The sequence below is a fragment of the Oreochromis aureus genome, linkage group 15, assembly GCF_013358895.1.
Source record: "Oreochromis aureus strain Israel breed Guangdong linkage group 15, ZZ_aureus, whole genome shotgun sequence".
In the NCBI taxonomy this organism is placed as follows: Eukaryota; Metazoa; Chordata; class Actinopteri; order Cichliformes; family Cichlidae; genus Oreochromis; species Oreochromis aureus.
Genome location: NC_052956.1, coordinates 37,490,947 through 37,514,176, shown reverse-complemented (window position 1 = coordinate 37,514,176; position 23,230 = coordinate 37,490,947). Strand labels below are relative to the sequence as shown.

At 41.0% G+C, this 23,230-nt stretch overlaps 1 protein-coding gene across 1 annotated transcript in view; it reads left to right on the top strand.

The window, feature by feature from the left end:
* xxylt1 (xyloside xylosyltransferase 1) overlaps window positions 1-22,426 on the top strand; it is a 28,843-nt gene extending 6,417 nt beyond the window's left edge. Inside the window, exons 3-5 of the mRNA XM_031758157.2 lie at window positions 2,377-2,524; window positions 7,865-7,997; window positions 18,738-22,426. Coding sequence (XP_031614017.1) covers window positions 2,377-2,524; window positions 7,865-7,997; window positions 18,738-19,134 — 678 coding nt within the window. The 3' untranslated portion in view covers window positions 19,135-22,426. The remainder of the gene's footprint in view (window positions 1-2,376; window positions 2,525-7,864; window positions 7,998-18,737) is intronic.
* Window positions 22,427-23,230: the final 804 nt, after the last annotated feature.

Genomic DNA, 23,230 nt, shown 5'->3' with positions numbered 1-23,230 from the left:
GAGTTGTGCGTCCACATTGAAACGGCCAAAAACGCTTACGTTCCAGTCCTGCGCATGCGTGAAACACAAGAAGATCCGACCTGCCTCATATCTGTCTGCCGCTTATTTACTTTCCGGCTCTTTGAAACGTCGCGGCAGAATGTTGAGGAAAAGCACCGAGTTTTTTTAAATGGACTAACAATGAGGTGGAGTTGTTGCTGCGAGTAACACAAAAGTACAAAGTTGCAAAAGCGAGTGAGAATTAAAGAATTTGAAGAAAAGCTATCTGGAGCATCTACAGACTGATATGAATCTTTTTGCTGTATAATGCCCTCCGCTATCTTAGTTTAATTGGTCACATGACTGCATCATATGACTAACATGTGTCATTGTTTTAGAAAGTCTGCGTTTTTGCTGTCCACACTGTGACGTGAAAGCACCGTTTCCAAATGTATGCATTTTCAAAACGCTGCGTTTTCCATCAGTGAAAACGCCGTCTCAGTGTGGACGGGAGGCCAAAACGGAGAGAAAACGATGCGTTTTCAAACGAAAACGCATTAGTGTGGACGTAGCCTAAACTGAGTGGCTTCTCTCATATTTCAAGACTGCTGATAGAACAAAGTGACTGGGTTAGCATCAGAAGTTAGTGAGGGTGGTCTCTCTCTATGCAGCTACCCTTTTAAAAAACCCAGCAACTATACGAATGGACTAAGATTACATCTTTGATGTATGCTGTGGTGTCAGCGCTCGTCTTTAAGGGTACAGGGGAGGTCATCAGATATCATCTGTTTGTTGAAAACAGTTAAACCTTTAATTCCTTTAGTGGGAAAAACACCATACGGCTCCTTTAATCTGTGACCTCAGTGAATGCTGATAGATTTAAGGTCTCAGTCAATACTTTCATGTCGTATTCAATGTAAATGTAACTGTAAATCATGATGGGGGAATCTTTAGGGCAGGGCTACCTTAGGATGTATTATTTATTTGCTCAGTCCTGTCCTTGTTTTGCTCTGTTCAGCTTTAAAACGGCAAGTTATCGACAGATGAAATGTTCAGCCTGAAGCTTTAAGGTTTCAGTTTTATTTATATCGTCAATTCACAACAACAGTCGCCTCAAGGTTTTTTATATTATAGGGTAAAGATCCTACAATATTAGAAAGAATAGAAAACCCCAACAATCAGGGGAGACTCTGAGCAAGCAATTGGCAACAATAGGAAGTAAAGACTCCCTTTTAACAGGAAGAAACCTCTAACAGGACATCATGGGAGAGAGCCAAAATTGCTAATTGAATCATTTAATCCTTAATCATGATAAAATGCAAAAGTATGACCACAAAGAGAGAGAAAAGAGGTGAGTAAAGCCCTCAAGTCCCCTAGCTTCCTAAGTCTTGCAGTATAACTAAGGGATGGTTCAGGGTCACCTGATGCAGTCCTAACTATATCCGTTATCAAAGAGGATCATTTTAAGTCTAATCTTATAAGAGAGTGCATGTTTCCTAAATCCAAACTGGGAGCCCGTTTCAATTTTTTTAAAAAGAGAGAAAAAAGGACCTGATATCTGAAGGCTCTGCTTACTATTCTACTTTAAAAACCTCTATGCACGTCATCTAACCCTGCAGTAATCAATGCACAAGTCTCGCTAATCACAGTGGGTTAAGACTTTTTCTTGCCACAATGACACGTGTCTGGCCTTAACAGAAAGTAGCCCAGCCCAAATCGACTTACTTATTTTTCCTACTGCAAGAACACTTTAATGATAATCACTACTTAGTGTATTTTTTTAAATCCTCTTGCCCTAATCTGTAGAGATATCTACTGTACAAGATGTTGTGGGATTTGAAGCTCTCAGAGGCAGCATGAAGGGAAACTTGGACATAAGAAGGCAGCACTTAATGGAATTTGGGTCGTGGACTGGTGCAGCTGTTTTCAGCCATCGTATGAACTGAAATCACCAAAACGGAAAGATTTCAGCAGAACTTGTGAGCCTTGAGTTTACAGAGAATTTCCATAGTGGAGTCAGCGTTACTTCATTGGGTCATGCTAACAGGCAGGTTCTTCCATACTTTACTTCACATTAGCTCAAGTCCAGATCTTCTGTTTAGAAAATATCCCATGCACCCCTGATCCTTATCACAGTGCGTAGCTCAGCATTGCTCACTGCTTCAAGTATTTGTCATAATTTAGTCCAAATAGCTTAGTGTGCTGTAAATGGATTTCAGTATGACATAAACATTTGAGTAGACGGTTACCGACACGGTAAGCGGGGGAAGTTAACGGTGATGAGCTCACTAAACCTGTCCAATCCGGACAGTGGCCTCAAGCTGCACCAGTTGTTGAAAACAATATTATTTTCTCAGCTTTCTTTCATGACTCAATTTTGTTCATATATTCCTGCAGGTGGTGTTTCATGACGTCGTGGCTCTGACTCAGAAGCTCTTCCCTATTGTGGAAGCCATGCAGAAGCATTTCAGCGCTGGCTCCGGAGCCTATTACAGCGACGCCATCTTCTTTCTGTCTGTAGCTATGCATCACATCATGCCTGAAAGTAAGACGTGGAACATTTTATCCCATTTAGTCCCTTTAGTTCTTATCCTTTCTGACAGCAACCGTCCCCTCAGTTATGACTTTGTTCCTTTGCTTGAGGAGAGAAATGTACATAACAGATCATGTTTCACATATAGAGCTGCAAGCTGTTGCTGACGGGTGACGATATGTCAGAAAAGTCTGTGTTAGTTCTCTGGCGTACCGAGCTTTAAATAAACTCAGTCACTCACTTCTTTAATTTGCTGGTGCGCAGCTGGAAAAAAGCAGGTTGGGCAGGTATCGAACATGCACGTGGCATGCTGCAGAGGCCCTGGGGAGTGAGGAAGGAAGGATGTGCTCTGTCATTACTGTCCATACCGGTGCCTCCTGTGTGGGTGCTGACTGTGGGCAGAGATCTCTTCTGTTGTGCACTGTTGTGGATCACTTCAATGGGTGTGCAGCATGGGGCATGCAGTAGAGATCAACAATAGAGAACAGCTTACATTTTTCAAATGTTTTCAACGTTACTCCGTATTCCAGTTTAAATTTATCCTAACATGAAAAAGAGGGATGAAGCTGAAGCGTGTTCAGCGTGATGGTTGGTGATGGCAGTTGTTGCGGTGAAAGCTTAAAGAGATGAGCCTTTAAGTAATTTTAAGAGATGTCGTTCGCTCCAACTGTCTAATTTTTGGACTGCTCAAACTTTAAAGCGAATAATTCAAATAACACATAAAATCTCGCTGGAGATCGTGTCCTTAAAGCGCTTATTGATCAACCATGTGTTGCACGTCTGCTCTGTGTGCCCAAGTGGTCACACATTTCTATTTAAAGAATGCTTTTATCTAGAAAGGGCATAATGTGGTAGTTTTGGGAGAGGTGGGGGTGAGAGTATGTGATGCACAAAGCTACAGCAGGGTTATTTTCTAGGCACCAGTCTTTGATGTAACTGTTTCTCTGAAAAACAGCCCTCATCACTGGGCGAGATAAGCAGCAGACAAAGAAGCTTCTGATTAATGGCACAAGTGTGAAGGATGGACGTTATGTCAAATTTGTTGCTGTTTTCAAAAGAGAATTCATGGAGGAAATTGTCAGCACTATTACGCTTTCCTGTACACAGCCTGAATATGAAAATGTTTCATCAGCGCATATGAGAAATGCAATATGTTTTTGAGGTCCTTATGTTATTTTATTAATTTAGGTGCAGGTTACGCCACACTGATGCTACAGTAGAGTAGCATAACATAAAGATTTCATGAGGACATGAAAACCATGTTGCATGTTCCCTTTGTACGTGTAGCATGCAGGTCATTACATGTCTTAAAAACAGATCTATGTATTCTCTGTCCTTTGAGAGTAGGCGAGAAATACAATTGCACAATGGAAAGCTGTTAATTAATGACAAGGTTCCTAAACACTCGTTCTGTTTAGGGGAAAGGTGTTACGTGCTTTTGTGTCCCCTCGAGAGGTAAACGTGCTGCTACTTGAGTCTCTACTACGACCTCGTCTTTTGTTTTCCACACAGGGTTAAAGTGACACTGTTAATGTGCGAACCGCTTTGAAAAAGTGACAAAGATGATATCTGAATCCCAGGAAGAAGCAGCGGTTTTGTTGAAAACCGCGGTTTTGAGCCACCTCTCATTTGCTTATATTTTGCTTCCAAGGAGCCAGATGTAATTTGTCTTGAGAGATGGTTTTCCAGTTTTTCTTTGTTTTAGGCAGCAGCCTGTTGCAAGAACACATCTTTTCCTCCCCATTTCTTGATTTGAATCTATAACAATTGAAAACGATAACACAGTTTGACAGGCTTAAACTGGTATTTTTGCACCAACATGATAACTCCCAACAAGCTGAGCCAAATCTCAGTGTGTTGTACAATGTGTCCTTAAAAAATTTGAGGAAACTGGACAAGTGGAGAATAAAAGAAGTGGCAAGCCTGAAAAACGACCTACACCAGATGAACAGTATCTGAAAGTCATGTCATTAAGAAACGGGAAAAAGTCTAGCAAAGACCTGACACAGTCACACATATCGATGACAGTTTTAATAGGGTTAAGGTTTTGTCTGTATACCTACCTGCCAGTGAAATCACACATTTGAATGTGTGCAGGTTTTCTGATTTGTAATAATGCTGCTTAATTTCAGTGAAGTGTTTGGTGTCTTGAAGGCCTCTTAATTGAACACAGGTGGAGCCTAGCTGGTCGTACGGTCACACTGAACAACAGCAGAAACTCTGTTTACAGTTTGTGTTCTAGAAACTGACTTAGGTGTCCTCAGCACGAGTTAAGGTTTGAGTTCATCAATTTAGCGAACATGTTGACCTTATTAGCATCATACTGGCAGAGAGTAGAGGAATTTGTTTCAAGTCTACAGTTTTGCCGTTTGCAAGCCTAAAATACTGTCACTTAGACTTAATGACGTTTGTGAATGCAGTACAGTTGCTTTCTGTTGTCCTGTTTTGCCATTTTATTTTTACTGTTTGTGACTGTAGGACCTCGTTGTTTGGACTAAACCGTTTATACTGAATCAGGAAACGTACTTTTGGTGGCATTTCCTAGTGAATCTTGGTAAAAGCAGAAAACAGCATCTCATACAAATAGGCTGTAAGTGCTCACATCAAGGCTATTATTACAGCTTAATGAGGTTGACCCGCTTTCTTACTTTAAAAATAAATAAATATATATCGTGTTAGGTAACAGTGTCTCTGTTGTTTTGTTGCCGTGCCTGAGTTTGACCAGATCTGACCAGAGCCTCAGGCAGGCTCTAGGCCACGCTAATGACATTATTCCTGCAGTAAATAAGTAAATGCAGCACCCACGCACCTGGCCCAGACCTCAACTCACATATTTTCCATGTAACAATATTTTTTCTTTAACTGTTTGGGGAAATAAAGAGTTTTGTATTTTGATCACACAGGGACGGATTCTTTTCAAAAGATTATATACGTAGAGAAAATGTAATTGAAATAAACGAACAATATAGAAGTTTCCTACTCTTTCTATATGAGTGCGTTTAATTTTATATGTTTCATAAATGATACCTTCAGTCTGCTTGGAGATTAGTAAATACAAGTTTAAGAAATTAATTTATTTAATAATTAAGAGACGTTTTCAACAAAAATTGAAACAAATCTCGTGCTCATCTCTAAATCAAACTAAGGAAATGCACATAAAAGTTTCATTGAAGTTTGACTTATGTGTACACTGACTGCTTTCAGACTTGAAGTACCGTAGTTTTCGGGTCATAAGCTGCTACTTTTTCCCACACTGTGAACACTGCGGCTTATACTGATGTTCAGCTAATGCATATTTTTTCCATGCGGCCAAAAACATTTTGCCTGGTAACAGTAGACCAATCAAAATGATAAGTAGTATATATACAGTCTATATTTTTACCGGTTGTTAAGAGACGTTGTAATGTTGTTTGTGCACTGTTCCGTAAAAAAACCATAAGCAACGTAATTTGTGTGTTACTGATACGTACGTATACTTACAGGTAGCCGTGTTACAGGCGCTGTTCGAGGAAAAAAAGCATTTGCAGTATGTATTTTTGATTGTTACCATAACGTTTATGTTACCTTACGGATTAAATTAAACGTTAAAAATCCTCACGTGTAATATTTCTGTGTAAATATCTCATATTACAAGTGAAACGCATACGGCTTAAAATCCGGTGCAGCCTGTACAAGTACAAAATTGATTTTCTTTCTACAATTACAGCATGCGGCTGATTTACAGTAATTGCTTAATATTTACTGTATGCCAACATTACTAATGAGAAAACAAAAATCGAACCTAATGCAGCAACATAAAGATGCAGGTAAACAAAATATAGGGGACGGTGTGGCAGTTTATTTCCCAAGAGCTGCCATTGTGACCAACACAGACTTAATCCTAAACCATACATTTAGATTTAAATATAGGAAACGTATTTGCTATACAAATACATTTTTCAAGTCAAGTTTATTTGTGTAGCACATTTGAACACAACAGATGTTGACCTAAGTGAGGACAACAAACACTACAACAATCACGGAGGAAAAACAAGAAATTACAAATCAGCACAAGAACATAGTTTGCTTAATTAAAAGCAGGATGAAAGCATAATTATAAATAATTAAAGATAATAATATAAGATATTAATATAAAGTCGTATAGCAATGTAGGAGCTACAACAGGGTTCTTTGTGTTATCATTACTCAAAAATGTAAAAATAAATAAATGTTGATTTGTAAACATGCAGCTGCACTTTCACCTTCAGAGGACTTGGTGTTGAGTTATTGGTCCAACATCAAACCCACCACATTGCAATGTTGTAAGAACTGAAGGCTCTCTTCCTGTTACATTCCCGCTCGTTAAGCCATGTTAGTACAAACAAACAGCGCTGACCACGCAGAGATTACGCTTCCTAGCCCCTCTGTGTTGCCACAGCACATTCGGCCATTGTGATGTGCAGTTTCCTTGTTTGGAGAGCACAGAAAACAGGTTGCTGCCGCACTGCTGAGCTGTCGTCTTTTCACGTCACTTGTTTTAACAGACAGAAGCACTGAAATATGTTTATGTGTGACCTAGCTGAGTTTTTCTAATGACTTAGGCAACATTAAATAATAAAGGTCACTGTCTTTCACTGTACGACCGCATTAGTAGGACTGAGGAGCAATCACCAGACATTTAAAAACAGGAGAAAAAGTATGTTCTGAAGTGTCCTGGATCTCAGAAAGTCGGCACATCTTTTCAGTCCATCGGCTTTAGATGTTGTTAACTCGACAGCCTGTAGGTGACTTTACATCCGAAGTTGACACAAGTCTAAGTTTTCATCAGTTCATAATAATGTTGTGACCACAGTGCCTCATTCCTGAGCATTTCCCATCCTTTCATCGCTATGCCAACCAGAATAATATAGGAAGCTGAAACAATGAACTGATGAGGGCTTGAATATCCTGGTTACTGTTGTTACAGGTTCTTTCCCAGACCACAAGGTGCAGTGTTAAGCATTTACTCTGCATACTATGCCACTGTGTTCACATTTCGTCATATTCCTCTCCACATTTTCTTCTCGTGCGTGTTTCTTACTTCTAGGTCAGTGCTAACATTGCACAGAGAGAGGCCAAACGAGCCACCTCGGAGCAAAACCTCTGTCAGTGTCTGCTCCTATTTCCTCTAACTCGGTATTCCTGGAAGGGCCAGTTCTCTCACTAAATCTTGTTATCCAAGCTGAATGATGTTCTAGTGGTCACGGAAATGGATCCTTCAGTGAGATTTTACTCAGAAGTACATTTTCTTGGGATCATTTTTAAAATAGGCAATTTATTTCCATTATCTGTTAAACTTAGTATCAGCATTTGTCCTCTGTGCTTCCATTTCAGGTCTGACGCGCATAGTGCAGCTTGACTTGGACCTGAAGTACAGGACCAACATCAGGGACCTTTTTCAAGAGTTTCACCGGTTTCCTCCAGGAGCAGTTATAGGGATCACCAGAGAGATGCAGCCAGTATACAGGTAAGCAGTACAGACCTACACCTGAACCTGCCAGTCGTTGGAAGCTTCAGACTGACACCAGTCTACTGCATCTTGACATACACATGAATAAAAGTGAGACTCTGCTTTTTACTTCGGCGCTCTTGCTTTCAAGTGTTCGCTCAATACGTCAGTATAATTTCGGGCTCAGGCTAGATCAAAGGCTGCCATCTGTCATAGGAAAGACTCGACTGCTGGGCTTTGACTTTTGGCGAGAAAGCATCCTCACTTTGTTTTTAAATTGTGCCAAAGTAAAATTCAGGTGTCAGTCTGACAAAATGAAATTTCACCCTGTTTCAATTCAAAGGTTTTATATGTCTGGATGTAATAAAGAAATTCATCTGTTCCTAGCAGGTCTAAAAATGTGATAACTACAAGCTCAGATTTACAGTGGCACACAGCATATACTATATTGTGTCATTATGTATTTAACAAAGAGCATACAAGAAGGTAATAAACAGCTAAGTGCACTTGATTAATTGAGAAGTTTTGCCAGTTTTCTGGTCTGGAGCGTTCAGGTGTGTCTTTAACACAGTGCCAGTGAGGAAAGACGTCAGCAGTGATGTTAGAGAAGCAATTGTTGCTGCTCATCAATCTGGGAAGGGTCATAAGGCCATTTCCAAACAATTCATCCATTATGCTACAGTGAGAATGACTATTCACAAGTGCAAAGCATTTAACACTCCTTCCCAGGAGTGGACGTGCCAGTAAATTCACCCCGAGGTGAGACCACGCAATGCTCATGAAACTGCAAACTCTACAGGCCTCATTCAGCATGTTAGATGATGCTTTATGTTCATGACAGTACAAATCGAATTTTTAAAAAAAAGTGTGGCTTGTTTGGATGGGTTGCAAAAAGAAAACTTCTTCTTTTTAAAAACAACACGGCAGCAGGGCTTAGGTTTGCAAAGCTGCATCTAAATAAACCACAAGACATCTGGAATAATGTCGTTTGGATAGATGAGACTGCGAGAGGTCCCGGGTTCAAATCCCGGGCGGGCCCCCACTTGCCACAAACCGGGCCGCACGGCTGTGACAAAAACCCAGGGATGCATTGGAATGTTGTCCAAACTATTTTATTATTCTATTATTTATTTATTTCATGTTAAGTTGAACCCGGCTGAAATACTGTGTTGGGACCAAAAGAGAGCAGTGCATAAACGAATGCAGGTAAACCTCAATGAACTGAAATGGCACCATCAAGAGGAGTGGACCAAAACTCTTCTATAACAATGTGAGACACTGATAAAGTCATACAGAAAGCAACTGCTTCCAGTTTTTGCTGCTGATCATAGTTCTACAAGCTAGTGAATAATTAGCTTCTGCATTTTAGCTTTTTTGTTAGATAAGTCATAAATCTTATGAAAGTGATCATTTGAGAATGAGGCAACATGGGATTTTAAAAATTGATGCCATAGTCATGAAAAATCATGACTGTTCATCAGCAGTGGTGACCGCACATGCCAAGTGCTATTGTGAGTGACTAAGGCTTCACTACTTAACTCAAATTCAAGATTCAAGAGTCTTTATTTCTCACATGCATAGTTATACGAGTACAACATGCAGTGAAATGTGTCCTGACACGCTCCTCGACTATGCAAAAAGGGAGAGAACATTACATACATTTAATGAATATATACAGGGGGACATTATATGCAGCAAGTAAGTGAATTATGTACATTAAATGAATTAAATAAAATAGACAATCTGGAAAATTTAAACTGAAAATCTGAAAATGTACATTGTGCAAGTGGGTGTTAAAGTGTCTAGAAGAGTCAGGCTGGGATTTGTTAGGAGTAAGTCCCGTCTCAGTCACTTATGGATGCTGTGAGGTGGGGGGTGCATGTTCTGGTTTAGGACCCAGGTGGCTCAGGGATAGAAGCTCCTCTTGAGTCTCTCTGTTCTTGCCTGGATGGTGCGGAGCCTTCTGCCTGATTGGAGAAGTTGGAACAGATTGTTGCCGGGATGGGACGGGTCCTTCAACATCTGAGCTGCTCTATCCAGCATCTCCTGGTGTAGATGTCCTGAAGGGAGGGGAGAGCAGTCCTGCAGCAGCGTTCTGCCGTACGGATCACTCTCTGAAGAGCTTTTTGATCCTTAACACAGCTGTTCCCAAACCAGGATGAGATGTTCTGTGTGAGGATGCTCTCCACAGTGCCTGCATAGAAAGTCCTGAGGATCACTGGCGAGACCACGAACTTCCTCAGTTGTCGGAGGTGGTACAGGCGCTGCTTAGCCTTTTCGGACTGGACCTGAATGTGGGCAGATCATGTCAGATCTGAGGAGATGTGGACACACATGGATACATATCAATGTCTGTTTCATATGTGTTTTGGTCACCAGTACCCCTTTCGACCGATAGTGTGACATTAACATGATTTAATCCACTGGCCTGACAAAAAGTAAGGGAAAGGGAGAGAAATAGAAAGCAGAGAGAGAAGAGGAAGCAGGAAGTTCATCTTCATCTGGTAATTCTTCTGTCAAATGAAGTATAAAGTCCCTGAAGGTGACAAGCAACCCTTTAATTGATCTGGGTCATGCATACATGCATGTTTGACAGTGGTGTGAGTGTACATACCACATTTTTAATGAAATATTAATAACAGGTTAAAACGCTGTACAAATCTCAGTCGCTCTTCTTGACCCCAGATGGATTTCAGCCTTTTTGTGCCTCACATGCATACTCACAGTTGGCGTCTCTCACAGTTGCTAAGTGAGAAGGAACATCAGAAGTCTGGTGTCCAGACTGATTCACAGGAACCTAAACGCTGTCTGTCTTTCTCAGATACAAGCAGAAATGAAAAAGTTGCAATGCAGCCTTTAACAGGAAATTAAGCAGCCTTTCTGATTGCAGTTTCAGGATTTTCATGTGAAATGAAACGCTGGGATTGTGAAATATTGACACAAGGCGAAATTCCTGCAGAATCTGAAATTAATTTACCAGGTGAATTTGATTTATGAAACTGCATCCTTTTCAGGGTTTTGGAAAAAAGTCATGTCTGTTATGTGTTTGGCAGATATGGAAAAACTTGATTTACTGGAGACAAACACGGTTTAAGAGGAAATGCTTTGTTTATGTAGTAAAACGAGACTCTCATATCTGCAGAGACTCATATTTCACCTCTGCCGTGCCAGCATCATCCTAGTGCGCTTAACTTATTTACATCGTTTCCAAGTAGTGTTGCTAGTTTATTATTTTCATATTGTCATCTGGACATGGAAATGAAAGTTGAACCTCGAGCACTCGTTGCATAACTGGTATTTATTAAGAGTGTATTGGACTTTACCTCAGCTGAACCAATCAGACCGGCTACCCAGGTCTTAACTATACCTCGATTTAAAGGTTCATGTTAACAGATTTGGTTCTAGAAGCATGTTTTGCCATTCAGCAAGGGTTGGTACTAATCTGTCATTTGTCTTTTCTCCAACTATGGAGAAAATTCACCAACACTGAAATCTGAAAATTAAACACACTGATTGACAGTCCAATGAGATACACAAGAAACAGCAGCTGAACTGAAAATAAATAACATAGTTCATAAATAATTGTTGTCATTTCACAGCTAAGATTCAGAAAACGATTTTAAAAACAAATACAAGAAAAAAAAAACCTTTGGAGAAGGGGAAAGAAGCGATTTTCACTGGGAATAAAAAATCAGTCAAACCAGCAGGGGTCCTTTTGAAAGAACCAGTATATAGAAATGCAAATGGAAATTTTTGGAGAGTTTTTAAAGTGGAAAGGGCTCCACATGTGGTAACAGGCCTTTACTAAGTTAGTCAAAGTCTGGCAGACTGTCCCTAAATACTCTGTCCGATCTAAAATCTGGTTTGTTGTAAAGTATATGTGATGATGTCACTGTTACAGGGTGTGTTGTCAAGCTTGCTGATAGAGAAATGTCCTAGATTGTGTCTCCAAAAGTTGAATCTGTTCATCTGGACGTAGCGTTTTGTGGGAGAAACGTTTCGTCACTCATCCAAGTGACTTCTTCAGTCTCAGCTGACTGCAGGTTTCCCCAAACCTTATAAACAGTACATTTGCATAATGACTGAAACCAGCCCACTGAAGGAACAATGGGCTGTGAGGTCAGTTCCTTAATCATAATTATGCAAATTCCCATGACCATTGATCAACAATCACTGACCAAAACCCACTGATCAAAGAACACTGATCAATGGCCATGAGTCCCATTCACAGAGAGTTGGGGAATGGCTGCAATCACAGCATTGTAAGATGGCGAAAGATGTACCCTTAGGCCCCCTCCTCGATTCAGAGATGGTCTTTCCCTTTTCACGTAAATGGCCTCCTTGACTCCGCGCTCAAACCAGCGTTCTTCCCTGTCCAGGATGTGTACATCCTCATCATTGAAAGAGTGTCCACTGGCCTGTAGGTGTAAATAGACTGCAGAGTCCTGGCCTGATGAGGTAGCTCTTCTGTGTTGTGCCATCCGCTTCGCTAGAGGTTGTTTGGTTTCCCCGATGTATAAATCCTGGCAATCCTCCTGGCACTTAACAGCGTACACTATGTTACTCTGTTTGTGTCGGGGGACCCGATCCTTGGGGTGGACCAGTTTTTGGCGCAGCGTGTTTTGGGGTTTAAAAGCCACAGAGAAAAAATGCATCTCAGCTGCTCCGATACTCCTGACACATATGGGATCACTACAGGTTTTCGCCTGGGCAGCGGTTGTCCTTCTCTCCTGGATCGGCTGGAGCTTTCTTTAGGTGCCTTCCCAGCTTTGACAAAAGTCCAGCTGGGATAACCACATTTACTCAGGGCCTTCATGGCCATTGATCAGTGTTCTTTGATCAGTGGGTTTTGGTCAGTGATTGTTGATCAATGGTCATGGGAATTTGCATAATTATGATTAAGGAACTGACCTCACAGCCCATTGTTCCTTCAGTGGGCTGGTTTCAGTCATTATGCAAATATACTGTTTATAAGGTTTGGGGAAACCTGCAGTCAGCTGAGACTGAAGAAGTCACTTGGATGAGTGACGAAACGTTTCTCCCACAAAACGCTACGTCCAGATGAACAGATTCAACTTTTGGAGATTTACTTTCCTGGATGATTGAGAATGCATCAAGACGTCCTAGATTGTGGCTTTACACTTGCTCTGATTTATAAGTTAGATTTATAACTGGCTTAAAATGAGATTCTGCAAGTGGCATAACTATGAGGTCAGATTTAGAAGGCCAAGTTATGACAACTGTGGTGAAAATGTTATTTTGAGTCTCTCATGCCAGAATAATAATTGAGGATTTGGCAGGAACCACGATGAGTCACCTGTTAAGAAGTGCTCTCGTCCTACAATTCATATTTATCTCTTGTCTCTCTGTCAGAACTGCCAGGAGTAAACAAACTGTTCATCACTCAGTCTCAGAATCCAGCAACACGCCAGTTTGATTCATACAGTACAAAACTCTGAGTGCCCTCGTTAGGCAGTGGAAATGTATTATTATGGACATGAGGATCCAGCGCTCCGATGTGGCACTCTACATTGAATCTCTTTCCTCCCATCATCCTCGGTTCTGCAAACATGTTTTAAAAAAACTGCCTTAAATGCTCATTATATTTTATTAACATACAAAGGCGTTAAAACAAGCAGTGGAATGTGGTAACAGATGTCTGGTCAGTCTTTTCAGCATTCTTTTATTGGCTTTCTTATCGTTGCATTTCTGAACTTTATGAATGGAAGGTTCATAGGTGCATCTATTCAAAACCTTGGATGAGTTTGAATCTCAGTAACCTCGACCTCAAGGTCAGAGTAAGTTTTCTGAAACTGTTGTGAATGCGATAACTTGAGAACAAACCAACATAGGATACAGTAAGTGTGTCTGCTAGGAGGGTGATGGGTAGCTGCATTGCCATACTTATGAGGGGTTGCCAGTATTTAACGTACGCACTGCTGTCTGCACCCTCAGAAGTAAAACTGAACTTCACGCTAATAAATCTTAAAAAATGGTTACTTTTAGTGGAACATATGAAGGAGAGAAGACTTCAGTGTATACACAGATTGTCAGGGATAGGAAAACTTGACAAATGCATGGATACATTGGCTAAATACTAGCTGTTGCATAGCATAATGAGCAAGCAAGCCTATAATTACTTTGTTTCACAGAGGTACAAGCCTTGTGCTAATCACTACTGCTGCTGCACGACTGCATATTACTATCAAACTGACCAATCACAGTTGTTGAGGTCTGTGTTTCTGCAAAGGGTAATTATATTTCTGTGAAGGCTCACATCAAGCTTTGTACACTGATTTAGTCATTTAGTCATTGATTTAACTCAGTGCTTTGTGTGTGTGTGTGTGTGTGTGTGTGTGTGTGTGTGTGTGTGTGTGTGTGTGTGTGTGTGTGTGTGTGTGTGTCTGAGTGAATACACATGTAAACAAGGGCCCTGATTTTCAGGCTCTTTGTTCCTCAGCTGATTTTTTTCCAGTTTTCTCCAAGATAATAAAACAAACACACCAGGTCCGTTTAGACTACTTCACTGTTTTCCACCCCGGCGCAGCATCAAAACAGGACGTCACTGTGTGTGTTTGTGTGTCGATGTCTGTGTGTGTGAGATAGTGAGACTCAATGAGCCAAGGCCAGGTGGGAAGTTTCATGCAGGAGCAGCTGCTATACTGGTACAAACACGGGCAGGTGGTTTCCTGTGGGCTCTTGAAGACTGTGTGCTAATAAAACAATTAATCGGAAAGTGTTTAATTTTAGAAAGAAGCCAAATAAGGATAACAAGTCACAAGTTTGCTTTCTTTGCCCTATTTTTAAACCCTTTTCTTCATTGAGTTTTTACCAGATATTTCTCAGGCTTTTCTTTAGACGTAGCTTACACATCGTACACAGAGTGCTTGTGTATGATAAAGTACAGGAAATCTTGTCAACGTGAAGTTGTAGATTAAGATTTCAAGTGCATGTGATATTGAATGTGACAAGTGTGATATTAATATCGTCTTCTCTGCATGTGCATTAATCTTATGACTAACCCCTAATATTTCACGCCAACCAAAGTGGAATTCCTCTAGCGCAGCGTTCCTACATCCACATTTTTTGCTCCTAACCTATACGCTATTTGTAATGCTTTGTTTGCTCTCAGGATGTGATTGATGCTTGCTTGTCATGTGTGGTGGAGAAGTGCCATCACTGTAAAAGCAGTGTGTGTGTGTGCATGCTAATCAGTAAATCTGGTATCTCTGTTCTTCCCAGTGGTTTACCAACACTGGGAATCCCCGCTGATGTCCTCCTGTGGGCCTGGACAGGCTTATTTGGCAGCAGAATACCAAGAAATCATATATCAACTTAAGTTTTTCCACATTAAGCTCAGTGTCTGTCTCTGCACTGACATGTGACTCACTCACTGTACTGGCATATTTGGTCTTCCAGTTTGTAGGGGTTAAAAGCACGTTCCCCGAGCTGCAATTGATTTTTCTCCTCTTTCCTTTTTAAAGGAAATTTAAAAGTGTTGACAGCGGTTAGCTTTTGCGTCACTGAAATTCTGGAGGATATTGCTGTAGCCACTGGCTGAGATCAATAGAAAATACAGAGAATCATGTTGCTCATAGGGGGTCATATGATTGTTGGGTTTTTCTCTGTATTTATTATTGTGCTATCTACTGTACAATATAAAGCGCCTTGAGGCGACTTTTGTTGTGATTTGGCGCTATATAAATAAAATTGAATTGAATTGAAATTGAATGTTTTTATTGTTTTTCTTTCTCTTTTTTTGTTTTGAGGATTTTTTGTTCCAATTGCAGCGACAGGTCATGACCAGTGTAATGTCAGGATGCATGATCCAAATTAAATAAGTAGCACTGACTCTGCACCCCAAAAGAAAGAAGCCTTTTATTTAATTAAATTTAACCCAGACTGAGTGAACATTGGAGAAGCCTATCCGTTATCGGTTTGTTATCCCTGCATGCTGCCCTGTTAATTGGCCTCTAGCTAATGGACTTGATAATATTTAAATTTTTGAGACTTGCTATTAGCGAGGCAGACTGCATGTCCTCTCCACTCGAGTGTTTTCCTGTGCCGAGCAGAGAGAGGGCTCTCAGCTCACACTGCGTTTTGAGTGCTAATGGACCGAGCATTATGCAGGAGAATGCATCCTCCCACCAGCCACACTGAGAGCACATCCTGCCCCTGAAAAGTTCATTATTGGTAGAAATGCCCCATGTCTCTTCCCTTGCAGCTGTCTTTGTAATGTTTGAAAACCCCGGAGACATACTTACATAAGTGTCACAGCCACGGGTGCACACAATGAGCAGCGAGGAAATTGCTCTCTTTAAGCTTTGTGTTTTGAGGCTCCATTGTGTGATGCATCCCACATGTTTCCCCTTTTTGCTGTAAGATGATACTGAATGCTTAATATGAAATGATGACTAAGGTAGCACGGACACTGAGACACTTTGTCATTGATCTTAATAAAATTAGATTTTGCATCTGGCGGTCAGCATCATCGTTAAGAACAGCGTGTCTACCATAATGCCTTCATTCAGTCAACAGAATCACCAAACCTTGTTTAACATGACGGTGTTAAATGACTTTAATCATGCTTTTTAATGACTCTATTCTAAATTTAAGCTCTTTATCGTCTCTTCTATTAAAGCGTCTCTTTTGCATCCATCCTAGAATTTTAATGTGTTTTTGTGCATCCGAACTACAGACGAAAAGGGCCGGACTTTCCATTTGCGCACCCCAGACTCCCTTCTGTCGGTGAGCACATTTTTTGCAGTTATCAGAAACCAGGCTGTTTCATATTCTGAAGAAACTGAAGCATGCATTTGGAAAGGATGGCAGCACAGACTGCCCTTGTCACCAGCTACTGCGTTTCATTCTTTCACAAGTGAGAGAGACACTTGATTTGAAAGGTTGGCAGTGAAAATTCAAGGCAGGAGAGGACGGAGGTGTGAACTGACAGAGTATGAGCCCTAATCTGAGCTAGTGAGCTTATTTGCTCACTTTGAGTGAATGTGGTGCGAGTGAGCTGGTACAAAGCCAGAGAAAGTCTTTGTGTCACAGCATGGAGAGCCATTCTCTATTATTTGCTCAGTTTTCTAACCTTCTCCAAACCTAGAGTGAACCGTTTCATTAAAGTTTAAAGGGCTTTTCTTTAAACTTGGGACTATACCTCTCCAGTGCCCGGTTAGACTCCATTAACATTGCGTGGCATAGATTTTACAAGGTGCTTAAAAACATTCCTCAGAGATTTTTTTTTCTCCCACGTTAACATGATTGTATCGCACAGTTCCTGCAGATTGGTTGGCTACACATCCATGATGCGAATTTCCTGTTCCACCACATCCCAAAGGTACCCTGCTGGACTGAGATCTGGTGACTGTGGAGGTCATTTGAGTGCAGTGAACTCACTGTCACGTTCAAGAAACCAGTTTGAGATGTTTTGTGACTTGTGGCACGTTATTCTGCTGGAAGCAGCTATCAAAAGATGCGTACGCCGCCACCACCACTCTGAATCGTTAACACAACGCAGAATGGATCTATGCTTTCATGGTGTTTCTGACCCTGCTGTCTACCCTCAGTGTCATGTTCTTTGCTGACAGCTAAGAACAGGAACATTTTGACTAATATTAGGTTCACATAAACTCTGGAATGCATTTTTGTCCAAAAAAAGGACGGTGTCCTGTTGCCTTATTTGTTATGTCTATAACTAGTATGACAGAAGTCATACATTACCATCCATCATGATGCTGAAGAAAATGCCATTTATTGTACTTAATGTATTTTACTCAGTGCATACTTCTGTCAAAGCAGCAGAACAGAAAAGTAAATGTTCCCTGACTTGACCATGTTCACCCTGGATGCATCTCAGTGCACGTAGACCCAGTGAATGTCTTTAAAATGATAAATACTCCACAGGGGCCCCAAGTCCCCAGTCACTAACCACCACACTCTATAAAACTGTGAGGATAAGCTACAGCTGCTGAATATAGGTCAGTAATAATACGAAAGTGTGACTCAGAATCTCCTGCTCCCACAAGATTTGATCAAACTGCACACACACACAGAGAAAGACGAATGTATACTGTGTGTGATTTTTATTTATTCTTTTTCATTTTTTGCCGCCCACATGCATTTATTTATCCAAAAAGTCAGCAGAGCAGAGATTAAATGAGTGGTTAATTTTGTTTTCTGTTTCTGCGTTACTATTTCATCTACTGTAGCTTTCCTCCTCTGTGGCCCAAACTAAGAATAAGCTGTATCTGTGTGTACGTGTGCACAAGCAAGCAAGTAAGAGCACATTTCCATTCATCCTCGTCTTCAGTTGGCACGAAACATCTTTGCACCAGCTGTCAGTACACAGAAGGAGCATTTTGTACTTTCTTGAAGCGAACACTTCATCCCCACCCCCACTCCCTAAAAATAAAAATGGTACAAGCAGCACATAAAAATCCTGATCTCCCTAAATTTGATAGGGACGCCTAAACCACAGCAATAGTTTTCCTGACAAATGCATGAAGGAAAGAAACAAAAGGTCATGACTACTTGTGTTTCTTCTTCAAATGAAGTCATCGGTTTATTCATCAGTCTGAAAAAAGGCAACTTTCCCCTACCTCCAACCCTTCAGCTGGTATACAGAGGATGCTACATTCATATTCAACCTATTCTGTATATTTTTAAGTGTTTTGACTATTACCCACATTTTGCCCAAATGCACTTCGACATGCAGACCGATTCTTATTCTGGCGCCTCTTCTTTTTTCCTCAGGCACACTTTCTGGCAGTACCGGAAGGAGAAGCCTCGAACCCGAGTCGGGGAACCTCCTCCTGATGGCCTCCCGGGCTTCAACAGCGGTGTGATGTTGTTGGACCTAGGTGCTATGAGGTCCTCGGCTCTGTACAATAAGTTGTTGGAGCCCAGCAATGTTGCCAAACTAGCAGACCAGTATCGCTTTAGAGGCCACCTGGGGGATCAAGACTTTTTTACCATGATCGGCATGGAGCATCCTGAACTGTTTTACTCCTTGGCGTGTGGCTGGAACCGGCAGCTGTGCACCTGGTGGAGGGATCACGGATACGGAGACATATTTCAGTTGTATTATCGCTGCGATGGCCCGGTCTATATCTATCATGGGAACTGTAATACGCCTATACCAGACGACTGAGATTTACACTGGCTTGATACTACAACTGAAAGAGTTTTCATTTTATGGCAGTTCCCTTTTGTGACCGCAGTCAGAGACCCTGCCCCCTGCTGGCCAAGGGGACCCCCCCCAAAAAAAAAAAACAAAAACAGTATGTGGTGTTTGTGGAAGTCGTTTTAGCATAGGTGGTCATTATGGTTGAAAACAGCTCTGCATTACAGTCGTACAGAGTGGTGTATTAACCGGAGGTTGTTTTTTCAGGTACTACACACATGAGATTATGATGTAATGTATACAGGTCCATGTGGGACTTTAGCCCGTCACTTCAGAAGGATTTTACCGCTCTTTCATGTTCCGCAGACACATAAATTTGTTGGCTAGTTTGGATATGACTTAGGCCCCAGCCACACAGGCGTAGAGACTGGTGTGTGACCATGTGGCAACCAGCGGTCGTGAGGGAGCTGTGAAGGAGTTGTGAGTGGTTGCTTGAAAAATAATTGCGAAAGCACGAGTCACACAGACTGGGAACCTTTGGGAAAACTGTATTCCTCTCCTGGTTGGCAAAAACCTTGTAACTGCTTTGGCTGCTAGCATATTGGCCGCCTGTAGTTTGTGTGGAACTGATGGATTTGTCTACAAACAGCAGCTAGCTACTCTCCGAGCTGCAGTGACAACATGAAAGGTGCGCCACACTTCCAGATTTTACTGCAGCTCTGCTAGTAGTTAGCGAGTGTTTGCAGACGGGCATAATGTAAGTACGAGCAACTGTGGAAATCTGCAAGCAACCAAAGCAATCACTCTGAGGTTTTTGGTGTATTTCCTTCTATGAAACAGAGTTCACCCAGCAAAAGCCAGCAACTTCCAGGAATCAGCTGCCAACTCGTTGGGGAATATATGTTTCCCTAGCAACTGCATCCAATATGGCAGACAGCTCTTGAGCAGTGCAATAATGATGTCACATGAGAAGCATCTTTTATTTCTGTGGAGAGAAAAAATTGCAGTGTTAAAGTTTGAATTGAAGTTTATTTTTTATATATACAGTTTCAGTTTGTGTTTTTAACAAAATTAAAAACAAGAGCATCAAGTACACCAAGTAGTGTACAGTATTTAACGCAGTAACTAACTGATGTTGAAATATTAATGCAGTAAAGCAAATGCGTAGACCGACCTCGGCTCGCTTTCTCCAACACGTCGAGATTTCAGTGTCCCAAGTTCAGCCTACATCACACCGTACCAGGTGAGGGCTAATCTCTGTCAATTACTTGTATTTTTTCTTTCTTGCAACCAGAGGGATCGCTCTTCGTGGACTTTGTGGGTCAGCCACAGCTCTTTTCAAACACGTCTTTACAGGTAGAAAAGCAGAAGTGAGTGGGTGGGGAGAGACAGCAGAAAGCTGGCCACAGGGATTGGACAGATAACGATTAACAATGACGGCACTGAAGGCTGTTGTTTGTGCCCCATCTTTGCAGTGTAGCCGAGGCCAAACAGACCCACTTCATTCAGACACACGTTTCTGAAGGAGCGTTGCGGCCAAAAGCGTGACTGCAGACGCTGACCTACTTTTCAGTTTTCTTGCTGTGCTCAATGAAGTCATGCTCAGATTCAAAGAAATGTCAACACTCAATATTAATCAGAAACTTAATCGCTTTATGTAGCACTGAAGCACGCTGCTGAGGAGAAAAAGAACAGTGGAATAAGACTAAAAAGAATGTCTTCAGTTCTCAACACCTTATAGCTTTTTCTGTTTTACTACTAACAGAGTCAGTGGCTTTACTGGTTACATGCTGATTACATTAGTTTTACTGGGATTGCTGTTATCAGTGTACATCACTATCAGTTTCAGTGCATTAGTGTTTAAAATGACATAAAATGCTTGATGTTGATAATCTATCAGAAAGCATGTACAATTTTTTTTAAAGTACAGTCATGTACCAGAAAGGATAGATTATTAAAGGGAAGGATGAAACGTTCCAGAGAAGAATCAGTGGAAGAGCTCGGTCTTATGCACCCCTGCCAACAGCTGTACTGTAAGTGTCATACAATATATCCATGTGATGGTTTGTGTGTGATCTAGAAACTTGTGTATCAGTTTCTTGTTGGTACTCTGCTAACACATCCAAACCTATTTGTGTCATCATCTAAAAAATGTTATATGTGTGTCGTCTAGAGATTCACTCACTGCAATTTTTGATTCCAGGTTGTTTTTGTTTGTTTGTTGCCAATTCTGATTTTCTTTCTAAGAACTACACCTAAAAGTTTATACAAAAATTAAGTTTTCTTTAATGCAACGATTACAGTTTGGAGTTACACGACCTTCTGTTACTGAAACAATTGAAAATAAAATGCTTTATTTATATAAACAGAACTAATGTCAGTTTCTTAGATTATTTTGCATATAAATTTACCAAATAACAGAACAGTGATCCTTTTTTATTTTTCACTCAACTCCACAACTTTCCTGTAACTGCTTTGGTCCTTTGCTCATACCGAGGCTCACACCAAGCTTGTGGCTAGCTCTGAGCTCTGGATAGCTTTAGCTTTAGCCACGTTCCCTTTAAATGGTGATGTGAACGCTTTCATGGTTCTCCCCCTACCTGTTTGCTTTAGTGTCTTTACTCACAGTGGAGAGCCTCCACAGTAACAACATATTAACGTGTGTCTGCGAGTGTGCATGCGACTGTTTGTCTGCACTGCTGTCCATGTGCCTAATATGCATGAAACAGACGGGGTCACTGGTCAGTCGATCAGTATTGTGGAGTGCTTATTCCTGTGTTACATGCATCCATTGCCATGTCAGTTGTTTCTGTTGTGTCCTTCAAACACTCAGACTTTGTATAAAGGGTTTTTAGCTCATTTGGCTAAATGACCAATGCACTTATGCAATGGTGAGGCATCCGTCATCTGTCTGTCCCTGTTTGTGAGCCTCCTTGAGCTCTCATTGGCTTTTAATTTGTCATTAGTTTGTGCAGATGCAGTCAAGCAGTGACAACAAAACTTAGACAGACAAGCAACTACACCCTTGATAATCTGACTGAGATCTTGGAGAGTGTGAATAATCTGGTGTGTATGGCATTGATGTACTAACACTGTACTTACCAAAGCAACAGCTGTCTGTATGTTTCACTTTAATAACCCCTCAGCAGATGATGCTAATGTCTAAAGATCAAATTTGTCTTGACGGAACCAAATGAGAAAGCTTTACATGCCCTTTTCATTTAAAGTCTTCCCGTGACAGCAGCAGAGTTATCAAATCTTTAAAATGTTATTACATTGTGTGTGTTTCTCTTTCCTAAATAAAATGTCTTGCTGTTAATACCATTCTTTGTCCTTATTGTTTGTGTGTGTGTGGGAGGTAAAGCAGCCAACACTTCAAGAAAAGGATGCGTTTACTTACGTAAAGTATAAAAACGCATATGTGAACAGATCAACCTCGCTTATGTTATAACACCAGTCCATGTCTGTGCTCGTTTCTCTACTGCAAGCCAGGCGTGACCCATTTCTTTCACTCAAATTTGCCATTGCACCCAGTTAAAGCTCCATAGGCAGAATATTTGCAAGAATGTAATGATGTTATCTTTGTCATCAGTGACAGCCTTCATTCACTTGTCCTTGTAAACATCTGCAATCGTTTGAATGGTGTTTTCTTGTACAGCAGGGTGCAGCGTATTGTGGTCTGTTCCTGTTGTGTTAATCAGCGAGGAGATGACAGGCTCGTTTCTTTTCTGCTTTTCATAGAGTTTAATCATGACAGCAGAGATCGCAGCAATAAACAAAAACACACTGACGGGCAACTTTAAAACCTACATTTAATTGAAAAAAGTAGAAAAAATCAGCATAGCTTACACTGAAACTTGTTTTTGAAACAATATCTGCTCTCTTTCAGTTTGCTGTAGGCAACAGGTTCAGGTACTCCATTTTTGTTTTTTGCTTTTCGAGCAGCCAGATGTTTTCAGTTGTAGCTGCCCGTGCTACATGCACTAATACACCTCTGTTTTACCTTTTCTGGGCTGGTAACAAGCTAGATTTTCTAATTTTGATTAAAACCACAGGACCAGTTTTCCTTCACACCTCTATCCAGCTCGAGCACAAAAAAGGAAGCGGTATTTGTGGACCTTCA